Source organism: Wasmannia auropunctata, unplaced genomic scaffold (assembly GCF_000956235.1).
Source record: "Wasmannia auropunctata unplaced genomic scaffold, wasmannia.A_1.0 LD335787.1, whole genome shotgun sequence".
NCBI classification, from domain to species: Eukaryota; Metazoa; Arthropoda; class Insecta; order Hymenoptera; family Formicidae; genus Wasmannia; species Wasmannia auropunctata.
Genome location: NW_012027103.1, coordinates 173281 through 192278, shown reverse-complemented (window position 1 = coordinate 192278; position 18998 = coordinate 173281). Strand labels below are relative to the sequence as shown.

Sequence of the window (18998 nt, the reverse complement as noted above, 5' to 3'; positions counted from 1 at the left end):
TTTAATCATTTTAACGTATTGTTTTTTTTTTACAGTATGGTGACATTGTCGAGAGGCATCTCAAAGACAATGACTTGGTGCTGTTCAATCGGCAACCATCTCTGCACAAATTGAGCATCATGACACATAGGACCAAAATAATGGAACATCGGACGTTCCGGTTCAACGAGTGCGTCTGTAATCCGTACAATTCGGATTTCGACGGCGATGAAATGAATTTACATTTACCGCAAACCGAGGAGGCTAGAGCAGAAGCGCTGGTTTTGCTAGCGGTAAATAGAAGAGAAGAAATTTTATTACTTCTAGCTTACACAAAAGCCATAGCCATATATTTTTAAGCGTTTACTTATCCACACACATCCATCCATTCCTTTTATTTTTGGCGTTTAAAAATCTAAATTACCTACCTATAATCACATCGTGCACAATACTGTCTTTTCTCTATTCCTATTTTCTTTCTTCTAAACATAACTCTTCTAAATATTTCTATATCTTTTGTATACAATTCATATTATCCTATACTTATACTTACCTTGTATTCTCATTCTACCTTTAGTCTTTCCAAAATCTCTCCTGTACCCTATATATACAGGATGTCCCGAAATTCGCAAATCAAAATATTAGCGCGAAAATTCTCGAAAAATTAAGTAAAAAAGTTATTTGTAAATTTTTAATTTAAACAGTTTTTGAGATATAAGAGATTAAATTTAGCCAATTATATATTACGATTAAACAGAAACATGTCCGTGAGCGCGTAGATAGTTTAGTGGTCGCGCAGCACTTCACGCAAGTACTAATCTAACTAATCTATAATTAGCTAAATTTAAACCTTTGTATCTCAAAAACTATTGCTTAAAATAAAAATTTACAAATAACTTTTTTACTTAATTTTTCGAAGACTTTCTTGCTATGATATTTTGATTCACGAATTTTGGGATACCCTGTATATCAATCTTCTTTCTCTATTCGGCGTTATCCTATTTATCTTATACAACCTCTTTCTCCTAAACATTCTAAACCTTCTCTTTATCTCTATAACTTCTTCTATAACTATTCTTATCCTATACGTTCACATTTTCTTGTATTCTCCTCATTCCATCTTTAATATTTTCATTTTTCCTTCCTTAGCCATCTGAGCCCTCGTTCCGGCATTCGCTATTAACCAAAGAAGGGACCTCTTTTCCTATCCACTTCCCACATTTCTATTTTATCTTACATCACTCTTTATACTTCTAAATAATTTTTACCCCTACTCTGTTACACTTAACCTTGACATTTTTTTTCTATTTTTCATTCCTATGATTTACATACTTTATACATATCAACTCCTAATTTACCTGTCATTTTACTTCAAATTTTACAACTTATTTCTTTTCCTTTTATTTATTTCCCGCAGATAAAGTCCTACTAATCTGTCAATTTAATTCTATTGCTAGCGGTAAATTAATGGCTGATTAATATACTTTGATAGAATTATTAAATTGCGCGAATGAATGTGCTGAAACGTTGTCTTCTTTTTGCTTGTAGAATAAATCGAACCTGGTCACACCGCGTAACGGTGACTTATTGATAGCAGCAACACAAGATTTTATCACCGGTGCTTATCTGTTGACCCAAAAGGACACGTTTCTCCAGCTAGAACAGGCTAGATTAGCACTTTGCATCTTAGCCGGCCCGGACGCTTCTCTGGTCGTGACTCTTCCCCCGCCCGCGATCGTAAAACCGGCGAGGCTGTGGACCGGCAAGCAAATATTCAGCCTGATTTTACGCCCGAACGCGGAATGTCCCGTCAAGGCGAATCTAAAGACGAAGGGCAAAACCTACACCACCGGAAAAGAATTATGTGTTAATGACTCTTGTAAGTTGCAGTTGTGAATATATCGTAATCTTATCGTTTACGTTACGTTAATAACGACCAAATTGAATTCACAGATGTTATCATTCGCAACTCCGAGCTTCTGGCGGGGACACTGGATAAATCTGTATTGGGCTCAGGCTCGAAGCAGAATATATTTTACGTTCTGCTGCGCGATTGGGGGGAGGATATTGCGACCGCGGCTATGTGGCGTTTAACCAGAATAACGAATCACTTCAATTTCGAGAGAGGAATTTCCCTCGGTATCGGAGACCTCATACCCAGTCAAGGCCTGCTGCGGGCCAAGGAAAAAGTTTTACACACTCAGTACGAATAATTTCAAGTTTTAAAGCTCGAAAGGCTGCGCCTCAAACCAGTTAGCTAATCCACAATTGTGCTTGTCCAGTTACACCACATGTAACGAGTACATTCAGCTGATGGAGAAGGGCAGTCTCGTCTGTCAACCTGGATGCTCGGAGGAGGAGACACTCGAGACGAGAATCCTGAACGAACTCTCGGTGATCCGTGACAACGTTGGTAAAGCGTGCTTGAAGGAACTGCATCCCACCAACACTGCACTAACTATGGCTCTTTGTGGCAGCAAGGGTAGCTTCATCAACATATCCCAAATGATAGGTACGTTCAAGTGCTAATTATATGATAACACTGTTCAATTAAAAAAAAAAAAGATTTTTCTCGACTATAACTGGACTAGTCATTTTTCGTAGTTTTTTTGGGCGTTGAATCCGCTTGTAGAATGGCTCTGTTACGTCACAATTTTGAGAAACTTGCAGATAAAGTTGCAAAAAAGGGCTATTTTCACATATTTTGTCATTATGTAACTTCGAAATGTAACATATCAAATATATGTTACGTTTTTGAGTACTTAATTTTTTAAAAAGTAACAAATAAATCTGGAGAATTTTTATACGTTTGGTAAATGTTTTACTGTTTGGAAATTGTCAGTGATTTATCAATAATCTAAATATCGCTCGCAATCACAAAGACAAATATTAATAAGACGCCGTAAACGAGCAAATTTCGTGGGTGTACTAACAATTATATTTCATTATATCAAGATATCTATAAATGCGGTACTAGTTTCGACTTGATTGCAGTCTTCATCAGCCGCTAAACAAACAATAAATACTTAATACATGATTACATAAAAAAACTTTAAATAATAAATAAGTAAAACGCGGAGTTCATGTCAACGTAGTCTGTCAGTAATTAAAAATTGATATAACATTGAATAAAACGAAACGCAATATAATATACTCCTATCGTCAATAATTGATATAAAACAACGAAGTAATAAAATAATTGATATAAAACAACGAAGTAATAAAATAAAACCCAATATAATATAACTCATAGCACTGCCTCCTGCTTTATCACAGAATTACCGGTGTTCCCATATTCTCTTTTTGATTAATTACGGACGAACAGAGGGACATGTTAAAGATGACGAAGAAAAATTACAGATCGTTCGTGTTCATGACTTTGATGCTATGAGTTATGTTATATTGCGTTTTATTTTATTACTTCATTTTATATCAATTATGACGATAGGAGTATATTATATTGCGTTTTGTTTTATTCATTGTTATATCAATTTTTAATTACTGACAGACTACGTTGACATGAACTATATCCGCGTTTTACTTATTTATTATTTAAAGTTTTTTATGTAATTATGTATTAAGTATTTATTATTTAGCCACTGATGAAGACTGCAGTCAAGTCGAAACTAGTACCGCATTTATAGATATCTGCACACTTTGATATAATTGTTAGTATACGAAATTTGCTCGTTTACGGCCTCTTATTAATATTTGTCAATGATTTAATTCACAGTTCTTTCGCAATAGACCCCATGTTTAACAATAAATAACTCTTTAACCATAACAAACACAAAATTCCTTTGAAAGTCCTAACAACATATTTAATTTCAAGCGCACGAACACTTCTCTAGCACATCGCATTTCAAAGTTACAATACGACAAAATGTGAAAATAATCCTTTTTGCAACTTTATCTGCAAGTTTCTCAAAATTGTGACATGATAGAGCAATTCTACAAGCGGATTCGGATTCAGCGTTCAAAAAACTACAGAAAATGACTAGTCCAGTTATGGTTTTTTTTTTAAATGTTTTTATTGAACTGTGTAATCATATATTATTTCTTTACTCGTTTTAACACCATTAAATTCCTCTCTTCAGCTTGCGTCGGTCAGCAGGCTATCAACGGGCGTAGAGTACCGAACGGATTCGAGAATCGTGCGTTGCCGCACGTCCCCGCGCTACTGAGGACGCCGGATGCCAAGGGCTTCGTGGAAAATTCGTTTTACTCGGGGCTGGTGTCCAAGGAATTCTACTTTCACGCGATGGGCGGTCGGGAGGGTCTCACGGATACCGCGGTGAAAACCGCGGAGACCGGATACATGCAGAGGCGACTGATCAAGAGTTTAGAGGACCTCTGCATCCATTACGACATGACGGTGCGCAATTCGATGTGCAATATCATACAGATTCCGTATGGCGGGGACGGATTGGATCCCACGTACATGGAGGGTACGTCTGTCGTGCATTTCGCGTAGAGGTGTTTGCGAATAGTTTGGATTCGATTCGAGTTCGTTTTCGAATCAGTAAGATTCGAAATCGAATAGTTCGAGAATTTCGAATCAACTAGAGGTGTGCGAATCAAGCATTTGCATGATCGAATCGAATCGAATCGAATTTTTATAACATGTTCGGAATCGAATCGAATCGAATCTGAAATTTTTACTTCGAATCCAATCGAATCGAATCTCTTTAATTCGAATACGAATCGAATTTAAATCAAATTTTCCCAGATTAACATTACATTAGGCGATTAATTCGAAATCGAACCATTGTTGATTCGAAATTCTCGAACTATTCGATTTCGAATCTTGCAGATTCGAAAATGAATCGAATCGAATCTACTGTGATTCGATTCGATTCGATTCGAATTCGAACTATTCGCACACCTCTAGAATCAACAATGGTTCGATTTCGAATCGATCGCCTATTTTATTTGCTTCATTTATATCTCCCGCGCGACCAATTATTCTTATCTGATAAATAAGTATTTTTGATGTATGTAATGTATTTATATAGATTAACATAGAAGATACTTGGAAACTAATTATTCGTGATGTACACATATTATTAATTACATATCTTCTAGTTTAAAATGTCACATAAGATCACGATCCTTTGTAATGAGATGTAAATCGAAAACGGGTCTTCAGTTTGCTTAAATCATGGCGTAAAATAATGTAATTCATAAATAATGTAATCATAAATTTTGATATTTATTACGTTTAAATTAACATGTGATGTAAATCTGGGAAAATTTGATTCAGATTCGACTCGTATTCGATTTCGAACATGTTATCAGAAATTCGATTCGGCCATGCAAATGCTTGATTCGCACACCTCTATGATTTCGTGTAAACAGAGTGGTACATATTTCTGTTTTTCTACAGGTAAGGACTGTCCCGTGGACTACGAAAGGGTGTACGATCACGTGAAGGCGAAAATGCCTTATAAAACCGAAGCACCTTTGGACGCTCCCAGCGTGATCAATGCCGCGAAGGAGATGCTGTCCTCCGAGGAGTACGACTGCCTGGACGACGAATTCAAAAAGGAACTGATGTAAGACGATACATATTTACGATAGATGCACGATAACACGACGAAATTTTCGTGGCGCAGCTTCGCGACGAATTGAACGAATTGTACATTTTCGCAGGGTATTCCTGAAATCGGTGGCGCGAAAGATAGCGCATTATCGGCAGAATGTTACATCGAATTCGCCGGTGGTCTCGCAACTCGAGCGTTTCACCGTCTCCCAATTGGTCGAGTTCATTCACACGTGCAAGGAGAAGTACATGCGAGCCAAGATAGAGCCGGGCACGGCCGTGGGCGCGCTCGCCGCGCAGAGTATTGGCGAGCCGGGCACTCAGATGACCCTCAAAACGTTCCACTTCGCCGGTGTAGCGGCCATGAACATCACGCAGGGTGTGCCGCGTATCAAGGAGATTATTAACGCGAGTCCGAAGATCAGCACTCCCATCATCACAGCGACATTGGTAAATAATCGCTTCGAACGCGCAGCGTGTTCTAAGTAATTAGGCCGGCGGGATACGCGGACTTGAATTAATCTTTTGTCATGCAGGTCAACGATACGGATTGCGATTTTGCCGAGCGAGTGAAGGCGAAAATCGAGAAGACGACCCTGGGAGATGTGGCTCAATATATCGAGGAGATATATTTGCGCGATGACCATTTCCTTTTAATAAAATTAGATCTCGATAGGATTAAATTGTTGAAATTAAAAATTGATGCTTATTCTGTGTCCTATACGTAAGTGTATATTACAAGTATATAGTTTAAAGGCTTAAAACTTTTATCTTTTCAAGCTTTAATTTAATTTCCAATATCGAAAGAATAAAAATTCTAATTTTTTTCTGATGCTGTAACTCAGTCTTTTGTCGGAAGCTACAGTGAAAAAAAATACAATTTTAATGATATACATTTTAAGTTTAAGAGTAATTTGCTATTGGTATATTTTTTGAATGAAGACAAATGATTTGTGACTTCCTAGACTCTGCACTTCAAAATTGAAGCTGACATCAAAGAACCTAGAAGTGATAGGCAAAGACTTTATTGCTATTCGACCAAATCGACCTAAAGACCGTTTAAATTTTCCATTTCGCCAACTGACGGAGGCCCTTCCAAATGTTGTAGTACAGGTAAAAATACGACGTATTTCTGTAAAATGCAAATTTTGTAGAATACAGAAAGCATTTGATGTGCATCTAAATTTTTTACTTTTAGGGCTTGCCATCGATCAGTAGGGTGGTTGTGCATAATGAAAACCTCGGTGGTAAAACGAAATTTACCCTATTTGTCGAAGGAGGTAATTTTAGAGAAGTTATGGCAACACCTGGCATCATTGGCGAGAAGACGAAATCGAACAATACGATAGAAGTGAGTTGAAAGGAATCAAGTTGCAAGTTGTTGAACAAGACATTTATAATCGTCTATTTCAATCGTAGGTTTTCAAAACGCTCGGGATAGAAGCAGCGAGAACGACCATCATGTCGGAGATTAAGTCGGTAATGGAAAATCACGGGATCAGCATTGATCGACGGCACTTAATGCTCTTGGCTGATTTGATGACCAGCCGAGGCGAAGTGCTTGGTATCACGCGGCAGGGCTTGGCAAAAATGAAGGAGTCGGTTTTGAACTTGGCATCGGTGAGTTTTTCCCATTATCTTTATTATTTATATCATCTATTTTACTTGCTTCTTACACTTACAATATAACAGGGTGGGTACTCAAATTTTGTAAAAGAATTCCCTGAAAATTCCCAGATTTTCCAGGAATTTTAAAGCTGTATTGAGAAATTCTCTAATCTTACCTGAAATTTTATTCAAAATTTCAGGTAAGATTAGAGAATTTCTCAATACAGCTTTAAAATAAATTAGGCACTAAGAGTTTTAATAACGTATAGAACTTGATGCGCAAAACAATTTAATCTTCTCATATGTACAATAGTTACATCTCCATACAAAATTTTTCGAACGTAACGAAAGATTCTGTATGGAGATGTAACTACATATGTGAAGATTAAATGGTTTCATGCAACAAGTTCTGCGTTATTAGATTCTTAATGCCTGATTTATTTCCGGATTATCGTTTCTTAGATTGGAGTCTTCATATAATATATGTCAATTTAAAATGAATTAACTTTCAATATCAGGGACCTTTGTTATGGGGCCACGTTTACTTTCTAAAGGGATAAAATTAAATTTAAAAAATTCAAAAAATTTCCCTGAGTACCAGTAAAATTTCATGAGAATTCATGATTTTCAAGAGTAAAAATGAAATTCCCTGAGAATTCCAGGTTTTCCTGATTTTTCTCGATAGTACCCACCCTGTATAAGAATTAAGTTAAGCTTAGTTCCTCCAATTAGTCTTTGAATTTGAATAGTATTTTAAGAAAAATTAAGAATACTTGTCGCAAACTAGTCACTTATTTGCAGTTTGAGAAAACGGCGGATCACCTATTTGATGCGGCTTATTACGGGCAAAAGGACATTATATGCGGCGTATCAGAGTCGATTATAATGGGTATTCCAGTCCCACTGGGCACGGGAATCTTCAAGCTGCTTCACAAATATCCTTTTCATATTATATATATGCAAAAAGTTAACTTATATTTTTTCATTAAAAAAAGAAGGAAACACATAATTGATAGATGTTCATAACTTGATATACTCATTATTTTCCTTAATAATTAAACACAGCGAACAAGGACGAACCGATCAAAAGGGACCTTCTGTTTGATGATCCGCAGTTTCACAAGCCACTCCGTTCTGGACGACGATTTCAACGAATACGGCCGCGTCCAACATTACAAACTTAATGTTAATAATAAAATGTTAATAAAATTTTACATTTAATGACAAGAAAAAATTATTTTGTTAAAATAAATTTTGTTAAAATATCCTTTCACTGTGCAATCATTATATTATTAATTCTTATAATCATGTTCACTTATGTATAAAATATTTAATTGATGTCTACAATGTCTGTGATTGTATATATAGGTACATATAAAAAACAGGGATGGAGATTTTTGATTTTTCTGGGTGTGGAGTACCTCATTCAAGCGGAGGGATGATTTCAATACATACAAATATTTTATTTCTTTTATTGTACATATTGAATTTTATTGTATGTGCGAAATATGTATACACATAGTATATAGGGGCAAAAATAGTTAAATACTGTTCTTTCTCAAATCATTCAAATTTCACAAATTTCTTAAAACTTGTCAAAAATTAAAATATTTTTAAATACCCCGAATTCTAGATGTGGAATTTCATACCCATAGGAGCTCTGTGTGTAGAAAGCTCTCCATAAGGAAGTCTTTGCATATATAAAAGCATGTCTTGCGTCGTGTATAAAAGTATTATATACTTTTATAAAGTGACCAAAGTGACTTGTATCAATAGTATCTATCTGTATCATCTGTATGATATAAATAGATGTCAATAGAAATTTTGTTGCTAGGAGACGCAGTACTTGTTTGATCTAAATTCGTGTCCTACCCACATCTTCGCGCGCATATAATCTGTCAACAACACTCGAACGAAAATGTTTAACGTGTAATTTGAACTCCATATTGAAAGAGAGACGTCGAGCAACGGAATGGTGAATGAGAAAGAATTTTGGACGGAGGTACGAAAAGATATTCCACGATACAAAAAGAGGAAGCCGCGAGTGGTTCCTGCCTTCACGATTCAGGCATTGCAGGTAACATGTCATTAACGATGAATGACGATGAGTCAGGATGAACGTACACTGAAAGACAAATTTTTTGTATTTGTAACTATATTTGCAAAGTAGGTACTATAATTATGTGATTATTACTACTATAATATTAATAATAATAATTATATATATAGTTTTAGCAACCAATAGATATAGTTGACATCAACAAATTTTAAAACTTACTATATATTATTATAGTTATTGCCATAAAAATGATTACAATTAATTAATTTTTATGGTAATTGCCACCATTTTTATGGCAATAATAACTATAATATATAAGTTTTAAAACTTTGTTGATGTCAACTATATATATTGGTTGATAAAACTATGCATATAATTATTATTATTAATATTCTGGTAGTAATAATCACATAATTATAGTACTTTGCAAATATAGTTACAAATACAAAAAATTTTTCTCTCAGTGGCCTAGTTTAAGCACTTGATACGCGTACTAACTAGAAACTTTCTATTAAATTATCTTAATTTCTACAATAAATTTAAAGAATGATGTACTAAGTTGATATATTATGCATTAATATGATTAATTAAATACATATATCATGTATAAGTTTATATATGCATCGTCGAAATTAAAAAAATTTAATAGAAAGTTACTAGTTAGTAAGCGTATCAAATGCTCGGTGTAAACTAGTGCCAGTGCAACGCGCTGTAATACGGTGTTAATTTCGATTTCGCAGGAAAACACGGTTGTCGCGAAACCCCCGCAATGCGGACTGTACAAACCCCGCCCGCCGAAGCCGTCGACTTTCCGGAAGTTTTACAAGCGCGGCGTATTCCCCATCTCGTTGGAGAACGACGGCTACGATCAGAAAATTAATTGGAAGGTGGACAACATAGAAGATCTGGATTTCCATCACTACCTGCCGATGTTCTTCGACGGATTAACGGAAACCGAGCAGCCGTACAAGTTTCTGGTGGAGCAAGGAATATCGGATATGCTGGAGCACGGCGGGCCGAAGATCTTGCCCGTCGTCCCCCAATTGATTATTCCTATTAAAAGTAAGTTCTGCAATCTAAGATTTAATGTAGAAAAAAAAATATTCACGCTGTAATTAAAGAAAGACCTCGCTAGACGCTCTGAATACAAGAATGCCCGAGATAATCTGCGCCACCATGAAGGCAATTCAACGTCTGGTGCGATCGGCCGATTGCGTCGGTGAAGCCTTGGTCCCGTATTTTCGGCAAATCTTGCCAATCCCGAACTTACTCAAAGACAGAAATGGTAAGCGCACTTGTTGCTCAACGTTTCTTGTGTTGAGATAGAAACATTTCTGATTTTTTTTTCCTACAGTAAATCTTGGCGAGGGTATCGATTATTCTCAGCAAAGGGGAGAGAACGCGGCGGATGTTATACAAGAAACGCTCGAAATCTTGGAAAGATACGGTGGTGAGGATGCCTTCATAAACATCAAATACATGGTCCCCACCTACGAATCCTGTATGATGAATTAGATGGAAAATGACGCTGCAATCCTTTTAATAGATCTTAATTCTTTATTCGTGAAAATATAACTATCACAAGATCAAAATGCATGCAAAATTTAAGATAAGTTATACATAACATGAACCCAAGGCGAAATAATCGATTTATAGACGTTGATTCGCCGTCTACAAACATCGACATCGAATCGATATCTACAGATATTGAATCGACGTTTACAAACCGAAGGTATTTCTCCTTGGGAATGTAATAAAAAAGATATTTCAATATATATGTATATATAATAAATATATATATTAATCGTTTGGAACTTGAAATTAAAGATAACGTATTATATCATACAAATGACATGCTTCTCTTTCAGAAAAACTTTATAAAAAAGAAAAAAAAATAAAGTCTCTGACATAACAAAACTGTTTGCTGTCACGCAATAAAGCACGCATTTTTTGCCTCAGCGTAGAAAAAGTACAATAGCAAAAATAGTAGATGTTTTTTGGCGATACAATACTAACTTGAAAAATATATATTTATATCTTTCCTGTATCTTCCTTCAATGTCACAGTGCGATTGAAAACGAGCTGAAATAAACAAAAGAAAGAATGTTAATGCAATTGTACATACAGTCATGGACATATCATGGTTGCAACACTTTTTTTTTTAATAGGTTTCGAAACGCACTAATATTTTGCAAATGCTAATCACGATTGGTGTACTATCTCTTGACTAAAGATAGTACACCATCGTGGTTCACATTTGCAAAATATTAGTTACCTATAAAATATATATTATATACATGTATATTAAATATATACTAAAAACTTGGAAAAAAAAGTGTTGTAACCGATATGTCCACGACTGTGTATGTGTGTGCTGATGCTTTCACGCTTACCTTCTTAGGCTTGGTATCGGGATCGACGGAGAAAAAACCTATACGTTCAAACTGAAACTTGTCGAACACTTTCGCTGTTTCAGCTAGACTACCGTCCATGTACGCCACAATTTCCTTTTTGCTGGATGGATTGATGTCGCTCAAAAATCCATGCGGTACCTCGTTCGTATCTTCCGGATTTTTGTGCTTAAATCTGAGAGAGAATTGAAGATATTTTTAATTACATCACAGAGTATAAGACTTTTTCGTAATTAACAATCAATAACTCGGAGGAAACGTTACTCACAGGCGCTCGTACAGTCTAACGGATGCCAATACCGGATTGGACACCCAATGTATAAATGCCTTCGGTTTATTCTTCTCCGAGACAAGATCTTGTTTAACAACTATGTTCGTAATGTTACCACTGGCGTCCTTCTCGATGCTTTCGAACGTTATTACGGTGCCTGTATGCTTCAAGCCTACTGGCTGTTTCGGTGTCAAGCGTCTGAAACCTTTCTCTTCAATCTGCAAGTATATTGATAAAATAAAAATTTTTCGTAAAGTTTTTCGGAAATACCTGTTACATACCTCTTTGAAGTCCGTGGCTTCAATATATACAATCTCGTCAAATGTAATCTCGTGCTGACCTCTCTCTGGCTCGTTGGGAAAATTGGGTACAGTAAGTCTCATCGCTTTCTCTTGAGGGAAATTTCTGATCGTCAATTTGATAGGTTCTAGAACCACCATATGCCGGGGAGCGGTGAGATTTAAAACGTCCCGAACGGCCGCTTCCAACGTCGCGGGATCAACGGTCGCTTGTGCACCAGTTACACCCATTTGAGCGCAAAAATTGTTTATAGCTTCCGGCGGAAATCCACGTCTACGTAGCGCAGTTAACGTAAATAATCTATAAAAAAAAAAGGTGATGACACATCAGTAAAGCCAAAAATTATTAATAAAGCGACATTATCAAATCGAAGATCGATTTAAAAGATCAGTAAAATCAACAATTATTAATAAATCATCATCAAATCAAAGATCGACTTAATAGATAGCTTTAAGTTGTGACTGCATTCTTAAAGACCGACAGTAATCGGCACGCGGTTTACTACACCAGAAATTTAAGATTAAAAATTAAGAATATTATTGCAACCAACATTTCGACCGTATAGCTCTTTCCGCTTCATTAGTTATTGTATACATATATCGGCCTTGTATAAAATTATCATTATATAATACGATGAAGGTATTATTCATTACACTGTACCTGGGATCATCCCAATCAGACACTATTCCTTCTTGTATTAATTTAGCAATTTTCCTCTTGGAAACTACAGTATAATTGACGTTCATTCGGCCATATTCCCACTGAACGGGGCAATAAATGTCCAAGGAGTTGCACAGCCAGTAATAAGACGATCTCCGCGATTGGAACTCCTTTGTGCAGAGAGAATGAGTAATATTCTCGATGCTATCGCACAAGCAATGAGTGTAATCGTAAGTGGGATAGATGCACCATTTGTCGCCGGTTCGGTGATGCGGCGAGTATTTTATCCTGTACGCAACAGGGTCTTGCTTGCCTTCCTCCAAAGTCACTTTCATACGCAAGGTCGCTTCGCCCTCTTCCAACATACCAGCCTTCATATCCTATTATTTCAAAATAAAAACAGACAAATGTTTATATATAGGCTGCATTCCATTTAATGCTCACAACGCTCGCGAACATCATTTTTGTCCTTGTTTAACATTTGATAAACAAGGAAATGATTTCAAAAGCGTTGCGAGCCTTAAGTGGAACAAAGCCATAGTAATAAATTATAGGAGAGAGAACAATACGGTCAAACAAAAATTTTTCATTACACTAAACAGCCGCAGGCTCTCCTCAACTGGCCTATCGCGCCAGGGGCTCGGTGGAGGATTGAAACCCTTCATCTCCTCACTGGACTGATGACAAACGTAGGCTAAACCTTTCTTTATAAGCTCAACGGCCCAGTCGTACAGTTGCTGGAAGTAATCTGACGAGTGTGTAATCATAGCCGGTTTGTAACCAAGCCACTCCACCATATCCCGTATACCGACGAAGAATTTCTCCTCTTCCTTTTCGGGGTTGGTGTCGTCGTATCGCAAGTAGCAAATACCGTCGTAAGCAGCAGCGTATCTGTGGGATTCATCTCTTTTACAATGTACATACATTTCACTCTCGAGACCAAAGAAGATATAATGCGTACCCGAAGTTGATATTGATAGCCTTCGCATGTCCAATATGTAAAATCCCATTGGGTTCCGGCGGGAATCTCGTTACCACTTTGCCACCAGTGGCTTTCAAATGCTTCTGCAGCAGATGATGCGTATTTGGTGTCACGACGTATCCGTCAGTCTTATAATTTTCCCCAGGCTTGTGGAAGTGAACTTTGGTCTTCATGAGTTCACTTATAGTCTGTGCCCCTGCCTTCTCACTGCTCAGTGCTTCCTTCTGCTCTGAAAATTTATCGATCTTCCGTTGAACATGAACATTCAAAATATTCTTTCAACATATGTAAATAATAATAGGAATATTAATAGTAATAATTTTATCGAAGTGCAATTAATAAGACAAATAAGAATTAAAATATAGAATGAAATAGAGTAGGAGAAAATGCATCTCAAAAGATGAAGTATCAGTATAAAGCTGCTTTGGGAAGCCTAAGCTTGTAATACAATAAAAATATACAATGCATATGACTCACCTTCCTTCGAAACTTCTGGCTTGGTTGCCTTCGTCTGCTTGTCCTTTGATTGTTTCGCTGGTTTAGGTGCTGGTGCGAGATCAGCGTCGACCTTCGGACCCAATAGATCAAGAAGCTGGACGTCGAATTCGTTCTTTACCGCCTTACCATCCGCCCATTTCAAAGTATTGCGCACTTGCTGCATCAATGGGCCAGCATTAAAGCGGTACCTAATTAGATAAAAAAAATTCGTAAAAATAAAATTGTAAATAAACATTTTCTCTCTCCTATTTTACATATGTAAAATTCACTCACCTCTTTTCCAATATTTCATTTTTGTGTGCCTTTATGATCTTCTCGACTTCCTCTTCAATTTGTTCAGGTAAAACTACTATTCCTACACCACAAGATTCCTCAAACTTAGCTAGGTCAACGTTATTACCCACATTAGCCAACAAATGAGCCAACGCGGCATCCACCCTCTGTACACTGTCTAGTTTCTTCTCGACTATGTAATTAGTAATAAACGGTATCTTATTCACAATCTGATTTTTTATCTTGGAAGCTAGATGGTACAGCAAAACGCCAGTATCTTGAGTAATAGATCCATGTTTAGCTGCCTATAAAAATTAAATATAAATACATATAAATAATCCACTCCTAATAATATATATCTTGCCATTAAATAAATAAAAATTAAAATCATCTAAATATGTTATACAAAATGTATGATGTAATTGCAGACTATCAAAGAATAACGCAACCCTTCTAGAGAATTGCAATATAAGATGCGTTCCGTTTCATGCACGATGCATGGGATAAAATGATACATCATGTATATGCATTAAACTTAAGTATTATGATGTTTCTATTATACATCTTGGAAATATTTACTTTAATTTTGATAATTTTAGAATATAGAGATATTAATTAATTAATAAATCCTAAAATTAATTTTAGGATACAAGATACTAAAATTAATTTTAAGAATAAATTTTAGTATCTTGAATAGATCTATATTTAGCTGCCTACAAAAATTAAATATAAAATATAAATAAACAAGCAAATTCTAATATTCATTTTGCTATTAAATGAGTGAAGACTAAATTCATTACAAATATATTACGCAAAATGTATGATGTAATTGCAAACTACGTATCAAAGAATAATGATGCAACAATTCTAGCGTAAACGTAATATAATGATAATCTGATTATACATTTTGGAAACTTTAATAATTAAATTTGGTAACGTTTGATCGTTACGAGATTGCCGATTTGCCGGTGAATTCACAACCAACCTCGCTTATAGCCAGTTTGAGATTCTTCGTGACGTTCGCATTTTTTAAGGTCTCCTTAGCCTTCTGCTCACTCAGGCCGATGGTCTGAAACAGCTTCACGTCTTCCACGTTTACCGTTGACATTTTATGGAAAATACTACTGTCACAATTACGGTAAAACCCACGTGCGTTCGCCAGTCACAACCATATGGACGCGACGCACACCCGGCACACCGCTGACTTATCACGACTGGAGTACTGACGCCAGTGACACCGGGCGGCGGACAGCGAACAGCCGGCAGCAGAAGCAAGATAGAAAGCAAGACTGTTTCTAGCGCCATAAAGTCTGATTCCAAGAAATATGAACTAAAAGATAAAAATTCAATATGACGTCGATAAACCACGTCTGGTAAAACAGAGTTGCGTTCAGAAACTTTGTCCAGATTTGCATTTAGATATTATTTTATCCTTGTTTAACTTGTTCGGTGAATAACAAGGATAAAATGATGTGAATTTCTGAACGCACCCCAGGGCACCTATTCTATACGCGCTACCGATTGTCTTTTGTTTATTATAAGAAAAGCTGCGCAACAAAAACGGATAATCAACGGTAGCGTGTACTGTGTACAGATTATACGGGTTCAGACGTCGAAGCTTGGAAGAGTTGGAAGGAAGCCTGGTTGGAATTGGATTTATTGGCTCGAGTGAAAAATCAGTCTGACTTTTTGGAACCGAATCTGATAGCAACTGACCAACTGTATATGCGATCAAAACAACAAACATTATTGCGCGCAATTAGGTAATTAATAAAGCTACATAATCCGCATTAAAAATGATTCACATAAACAAGTGAGAAAATCAGTGTAATAAAAAATGTTTTATATTAGTACAATTAAATATATTATACAAATATTTAGAATTAATAGATATCTAAAAAAATAAATTTTGTTTTAGAATCAAATACTTTTAATTCATATTAAAAGGCAAGAATTATATTCTTCCGGTTTATGGTTGGATCAACAAGCACAAGAGCAAACGAAGATCACAATCAAAGAAAGAAAGAAGTTAACAATCATGGCCCAACCTGGTGTAAGGGATATAGAGGTATATAGGGATATAGAGGGATCAAGAGTAAATCAAGTTATCCGTGATCCAATTCAAACAGAAGAGGAGGGTGTTGCAAGATACATAATGCCTGAGTATGCCTGTCTAATGGAACTTGAATTAAGATCTAATGAATCTGCTTCTTCCACACTGATGGATATAGATATTGTGGTAACATCAATCTGCTGGACCCTAAAATGGAGACCTGAGGATGTGCCTTTCTACAGTCAACTGTTAACAAAGGAACAATTCTGTACACCTGCTAGATGTATACTCAGTCCAATCGCTTCGGATCACATACTCATGTTCATAGGAATGGCAGGATTAATGACAATGGCCAAGAAGATTAATAATATAGGATACAGGAATTCCAACCACGACTATCTTTTATTCCAATGGCGAGTACTATGTGCGACAACCAATATGGCCAACATATTTGAAAAGACAGATTACAACATGCAAATGTCTATTTTTCGTGCAATAGTAACCTGGCAGGATTGGATAAAAACAAAAACCAAACTTCGTAGGACGCTTCTTAATCTAGTCCTTGAGGAGGACAATAAGAGGGAAGCTGTTGTAGTGGAAATGATTGAACAAGTAAAAATGATTCTAAAAAATTTTGACCTCCAGTCGGTGCAAATCATGGAAACGTTCCCTATGACAGGGAGCAGTGCAATTTTATTACCAGCAATAGCGAATCAGGCAGTAGAACTGAAAAAGGCTGTGTTAGCCCTCAAGGCACTGCACAAGGAAAGGTATCCCTACATCAGGCTGTTCCCTCTAGAGGGAGTGGATCGACTTCATTATCGCAATTATCCCGATCTTTATTTTGCTGCTGTAAGTCTTACAACAAAGGACAAAGATCTGGGAGAAGAAGGCAGATATCAAATGTCTGAAATACCAACCACTATTCCCAAAGCAATTATCATAGAACGAGTCAGTCAACGCACAGAGATACAACCACATCTAGAGGAAATTCTGGAGGACTTGGAATATCTGGGGCTGGATCTAACTCATCTACGCGTTCCTACCCGACAACGAAGAGAAATGGAGGATGAGGATGAGGGAAGAGAAGTGAAGGATGAGGATGAGAGAAGAAAAGTGAAGGATGAGGATGAGGAAAGAGAAGTGGAGCCAGGAGCATGAAGACACGCCACCATTTTTCCCCTAACTATGCCCAGATAGAGTTAAAACAGAAGAGCCTGCAAAAGCACAATGCACTTCTGTTAAAACAAAGAATCTTTAAAACGAAAGATTTATCTGACGAGATGTTTGCAAATAGAAAGAATAATCTAATAATTAAGTCTACTATACACCATGTTTATTCTTTTAAATCTACAATTAAGAATATATATATATTTTCATATCGATTCAAATTAATGCTGATTTATTCAAACAGTTTTAAACAAATCATTTCCAACCCGGTAATATTTATCGTCTCTTTAATAATTAATTTCTTTCCAAATGTTATAAACTTTTGTTCAAAGTTATAAACAATTAAAGTAATAAAACAAAAATTTTATTCTACGCACAGTAACAAAATAAGGATTATACTTGTAAATTAAATTAATCAGAGTTTGATAGAAAAATAAAGGATGCCGGGATCGTGGATTCTCAAGGATTCAATAAATAATTCTTAATAATTTAATTAATTGAATAAAAGAAATTAATTATTAAAAATTAATTTCACAATTAATTGTTAAAAATTAATTTTAAAAATTTATTCTTAAATAATAAATAAATGATAATTGGTTAATTCTTCGGTGCGATTGAAAATATTTAATTTTTATTGGTCAAAGAGACCAATCCAGCTCGAAGAGACGATACGTGCGGTGAGCTTAAAGTTAGGGCAACTCGTGGTGAGCTTTGAGGTGAGCTTAAGGTTTGTATACAAAGCGTTAATGTGTATCAACTATCAGACCGTACAGTGTATGTATATGCTTTGTAAATAACATGCTCTTTTAAAGCGCGATGCGATCCGTGCGGGCGTAAGTCAGATGAGAAACGCGAAAACATTTTGGCGAAGATGATATTCAGCGATGTCTGCCAACTGAATGAGAGGTAGCGCCGCAAAGATGACACCTAAACGGAAGGCAAGTGTATTTGCAGGTTATGGCATGTGAAGAGATGCGAACTTCTGCGCGTCGTCCTTACTCGCCGTCACGATGACTCGGTTCCTTGTTTTCCTGTTTTTCTTCGTTCAATTTGAAAATCATTGGCTGCGTTCAGCAGAGAAAACAGCTTTACAACTGTTGTGAGATTCTTCAACATGATTAGTTCTTGCCTTTAGTTCTTCATGGATCTAAATGTATAAACCAATCATATTAATAGATCGGAAGAGCACACG

At 36.2% G+C, this 18998-nt stretch overlaps 4 protein-coding genes across 8 annotated transcripts in view; 3 read left to right on the top strand and 1 right to left on the bottom strand.

The window, feature by feature from the left end:
* The window catches only part of LOC105456064 (DNA-directed RNA polymerase III subunit RPC1), a 13730-nt gene extending 5352 nt beyond the window's left edge, over positions 1–8378 (top strand). For all 4 annotated transcript variants that reach the window (XM_011699843.1, XM_011699842.1, XM_011699841.1 and 1 more), the window contains 13 exons: positions 36–272; positions 1528–1858; positions 1933–2182; positions 2262–2491; positions 4077–4427; positions 5366–5534; positions 5632–5971; positions 6058–6245; positions 6487–6634; positions 6720–6872; positions 6941–7141; positions 7931–8064; positions 8193–8378. In XM_011699843.1, coding sequence (XP_011698145.1) covers positions 36–272; positions 1528–1858; positions 1933–2182; positions 2262–2491; positions 4077–4427; positions 5366–5534; positions 5632–5971; positions 6058–6245; positions 6487–6634; positions 6720–6872; positions 6941–7141; positions 7931–8064; positions 8193–8313 — 2853 coding nt within the window. In that variant the 3' untranslated portion in view covers positions 8314–8378. The remainder of the gene's footprint in view (positions 1–35; positions 273–1527; positions 1859–1932; positions 2183–2261; positions 2492–4076; positions 4428–5365; positions 5535–5631; positions 5972–6057; positions 6246–6486; positions 6635–6719; positions 6873–6940; positions 7142–7930; positions 8065–8192) is intronic.
* A 608-nt stretch (positions 8379–8986) lies between these two features.
* On the top strand, positions 8987–11100 carry LOC105456065 (parkin coregulated gene protein homolog). The gene is made up of 4 exons (XM_011699844.1): positions 8987–9206; positions 9929–10250; positions 10324–10473; positions 10543–11100. The coding sequence occupies exons 1-4, from the start codon at positions 9102–9104 to the stop codon at positions 10701–10703; spliced, it is 738 nt and encodes a 245-aa protein (XP_011698146.1). The 5' UTR covers positions 8987–9101; the 3' UTR covers positions 10704–11100.
* On the bottom strand, positions 10726–15830 carry LOC105456066 (probable glutamine--tRNA ligase). Its single transcript, XM_011699845.1, has 10 exons — positions 15569–15830; positions 14584–14888; positions 14290–14498; positions 13792–14041; positions 13424–13721; positions 12831–13210; positions 12152–12470; positions 11868–12088; positions 11582–11774; positions 10726–11270 (listed from the first exon to the last, which is right to left on the bottom strand). The coding sequence occupies exons 1-10, from the start codon at positions 15689–15691 to the stop codon at positions 11220–11222; spliced, it is 2349 nt and encodes a 782-aa protein (XP_011698147.1). The 5' UTR covers positions 15692–15830; the 3' UTR covers positions 10726–11219.
* Positions 15831–15965: 135 nt separating this feature from the next.
* LOC105456063 overlaps positions 15966–18998 on the top strand; it is a 3701-nt gene continuing 668 nt past the window's right edge. The window contains exons 1-2 of one of the 2 annotated variants that reach the window (XM_011699837.1): positions 15966–16346; positions 16502–17315. In XM_011699837.1, the coding sequence (XP_011698139.1) occupies positions 16622–17315 (694 nt within the window). In that variant the 5' untranslated portion in view covers positions 15966–16346; positions 16502–16621. Of the gene's footprint in view, positions 16347–16501; positions 18169–18998 lie in introns of those variants that run through there. The other variant, XM_011699838.1, reaches the window with a different exon arrangement.

What these genes read in the sequence shown, in the direction of transcription:
- LOC105456065 (XM_011699844.1), top strand. Translation starts at nt 9,102, where the DNA reads ATGGTGAATGAGAAAGAATTTTGGACGGAGGTACGAAAAGATATTCCA. An exon ending in TCACGATTCAGGCATTGCAG is followed by an intron (nt 9,207 to 9,928) that starts GTAACATGTCAT and finishes TCGATTTCGCAG; the next exon opens with GAAAACACGGTTGTCGCGAA. An exon ending in ATTGATTATTCCTATTAAAA is followed by an intron (nt 10,251 to 10,323) that starts GTAAGTTCTGCA and finishes AGACCTCGCTAG; the next exon opens with ACGCTCTGAATACAAGAATG.
- LOC105456066 (XM_011699845.1), bottom strand. Translation starts at nt 15,691, where the DNA reads ATGTCAACGGTAAACGTGGAAGACGTGAAGCTGTTTCAGACCATCGGC. An exon ending in GCTATCAATATCAACTTCGG is followed by an intron (nt 13,722 to 13,791) that starts GTACGCATTATA and finishes TGAATCCCACAG; the next exon opens with ATACGCTGCTGCTTACGACG. An exon ending in CCGATACCAAGCCTAAGAAG is followed by an intron (nt 11,271 to 11,581) that starts GTAAGCGTGAAA and finishes TGTTTATTTCAG; the next exon opens with CTCGTTTTCAATCGCACTGT.